Source organism: Sinocyclocheilus grahami, unplaced genomic scaffold (assembly GCF_001515645.1).
Source record: "Sinocyclocheilus grahami isolate Dianchi unplaced genomic scaffold, SAMN03320097.WGS_v1.1 scaffold1083.1, whole genome shotgun sequence".
NCBI classification, from domain to species: domain Eukaryota; kingdom Metazoa; phylum Chordata; class Actinopteri; order Cypriniformes; family Cyprinidae; genus Sinocyclocheilus; species Sinocyclocheilus grahami.
In genome coordinates this window covers 52,787-55,175 of record NW_015506262.1, presented here as the reverse complement: position 1 = coordinate 55,175, position 2,389 = coordinate 52,787, and the positions used below count along the sequence as shown (strand labels likewise).

At 38.6% G+C, this 2,389-nt stretch overlaps 1 protein-coding gene across 1 annotated transcript in view; it reads right to left on the bottom strand.

Moving 5' to 3' along the window:
- Positions 1-385: 385 nt before the first annotated feature.
- slc25a32a (solute carrier family 25 member 32a) overlaps positions 386-2,389 on the bottom strand; it is a 9,017-nt gene continuing 7,013 nt past the window's right edge. Inside the window, exons 5-7 of the mRNA XM_016252031.1 lie at positions 1,766-1,911; positions 1,119-1,253; positions 386-698 (exon numbers count right to left, since the gene is read on the bottom strand). Coding sequence (XP_016107517.1) covers positions 1,127-1,253; positions 1,766-1,911 — 273 coding nt within the window. The 3' untranslated portion in view covers positions 386-698; positions 1,119-1,126. The remainder of the gene's footprint in view (positions 699-1,118; positions 1,254-1,765; positions 1,912-2,389) is intronic.

Sequence of the window (2,389 nt, the reverse complement as noted above, 5' to 3'; positions counted from 1 at the left end):
TTTTGAATTTGGACTGCAATACCTAGTTCAACCACTCGGCGTCAATCCTACATACAGCACCTTCAAACAATGATGTAAAATGTAATTTGAAGTGAAACTTAGAATTTGACATTACAAAATGCACTTAAAAATCTAATTAAGTGTGTTAAGAAACATGAAAGAAAGTGTCTTTACACTTAAAGATAAATAGAACTTTTAAGATTTGAAGTAGACTACAATACACACTCAATACAATTAAGCACAGAAAATCTCAGCATTTGAGTGAAAACTGCATTTGATTTGATTAATTGTATCTAATGAAGTGAAATTAAGATATTTCAAAATGTGAAAAGCCTAAACAGTTTAGTTAGGCTTCTGTTCTTATTAACTCAGGCTCCTTTGTCTGTTACATATATTCTTTTATTAGACGTGTAAAAATGGCTTATACATACATCAGCTCTTCTTGACAACAGCACATTTGTATATACAAACCAAACACAACAGCCTCTCAGTTGCTACTTCCTTTCATATTTCTTCTTTCGTGTCATCTACACACATCTGGTTAAAATATGCTCCTGGCCTCCAGTAAAGTATCGGCTTCTCCAGGCCTGTGTGCTATTATCCTGCAGCCTGACATCATTTCCTGAGCATGAGCAGCGCGGCTCGCCGAGATCTGCTGAGTGGGTTCATTCTCTCGCATTGCTCAGCAAATATAGCAGCTGTTTGGTGAAAATATCGTAAAAAAAGACAAACATCTTGAATACTGTGTTTGGTTGCATTGTCACAGGATGGCTTGGATCCACTTTTCCACGAGCCGTTCTTGTCATCGACTACTTGAAATCAATTCAAATCTTGAAATGACTTGAAAAATCTTTTTGTGGTTGAATATTCAAGACAACATGGATACGCTCTCAATAAACTCAACAATACAACAATCTCATATAAGTATATATAAATGCACCTGTATTTTCTTCTTTTCTTTCAGTGCAGACGTTAAATGCTAGTTTTGTCTGCACGTCCAGTTCAGAGTTAAACAGGAAATGTTTGGAATTCCTGTTCGTCTCTGACACACACACACACACACACATCCTGGTATATTGCGTTGAGTTGGTCCGTCGTTGTGTTTGGTGTGTGCGTACCTGAAGCTTTAGTGATACTCGCCCAAAAGTAAGCGTGACACATTTTCGAACACCAAAAAGGTAATGCAGCACGCTGGAATGACTCGCACCAGGTTCGGGACCATGCCTTTGTAAAAGCCCTCGATCCCCTCATTGCTAGAGAGAGCCAAACACAAACATATATTGAGCTGATGTACAGTCAGATGAGTCACAGTATTCCTGGCAGTGCCATTATATTTCCTCTTGAAACTATATGAAGTGCTATTAGAAAAACATAGCTACAAATGAAGCTGTTTAAGAGGGCAAAATCTTTAAACAATAAGATATGGATAAGGTATAATTTTATAAGGTATGACTGAGTGTTGGTACGCATAAATAAATAAAAAATCAGTGTGATACAACTGTCGTGATCATATTACTATAAAGAAATGTCTTTTTAAATAAATAAAAAATGAATTCTCGATAAGAAAACACTTTTTTTTTTTTTTGCATAATCATTCATTTGTTATTAAGTTACACATATGTATTATTATTATACTTAGAAATAATATACCAATATTAAGTGAAATCCATCAATCAATGGGGGGGTGAAGTGGATTGTTAAAGGCAATCTCTAAATGCTCTTTGATTTGATGAGCGTTTGATGCAATGTGTCATGTGACTCATACCTCCACGTCCTCCGGATGACGTCCACGATGCCGCTGTAGTTGTTGTGCTGGTCCTGCAGGCGAGCGCGCACCACCTGGTACGGGTAGGTCACTGCTACAGCAAATATTTTGGAAATGGCTGCCATGGTGATGTATTCCAATGGAGACTGAAGCAGAGACAGACGGGACGGAGAGACTGACTCACATCCATGAAACAAGATCATTACTGCCTCCAGTACACAAAAAACACTCTTTCTAAAGGTTACAATATACAGTCAAATGCCACAAAATCACACGGGTCATTCTTTGTATTGGCACTTTTCCACTGCATGGTATGGCATGGTACGGTTCACTTTTGGGGGGTTTTCCACTGGGTACGGTACCTGGTACTTTTTTAGTACCACCTCGGTTGAGGTTCCAAGTTTTTTTTTTTTTTGGGTTGAGGTTGCAAGTGAACCGTACCGTTACCAAAACGTGCTGTGGGTACCTGGTACTTTTTTAGTACCCCCTCGGTTGAGGTTCCAAGTTTTTTTTTTTTTTGGGTTGAGGTTCCAAGTTTTTTTTTTTTTGGGGTTGAGGTTCCAAGTGAGCCGTACCGTTACCAAAACGTGACGTGTAAGCTCTGCTGATCACTGATTGGCCGGA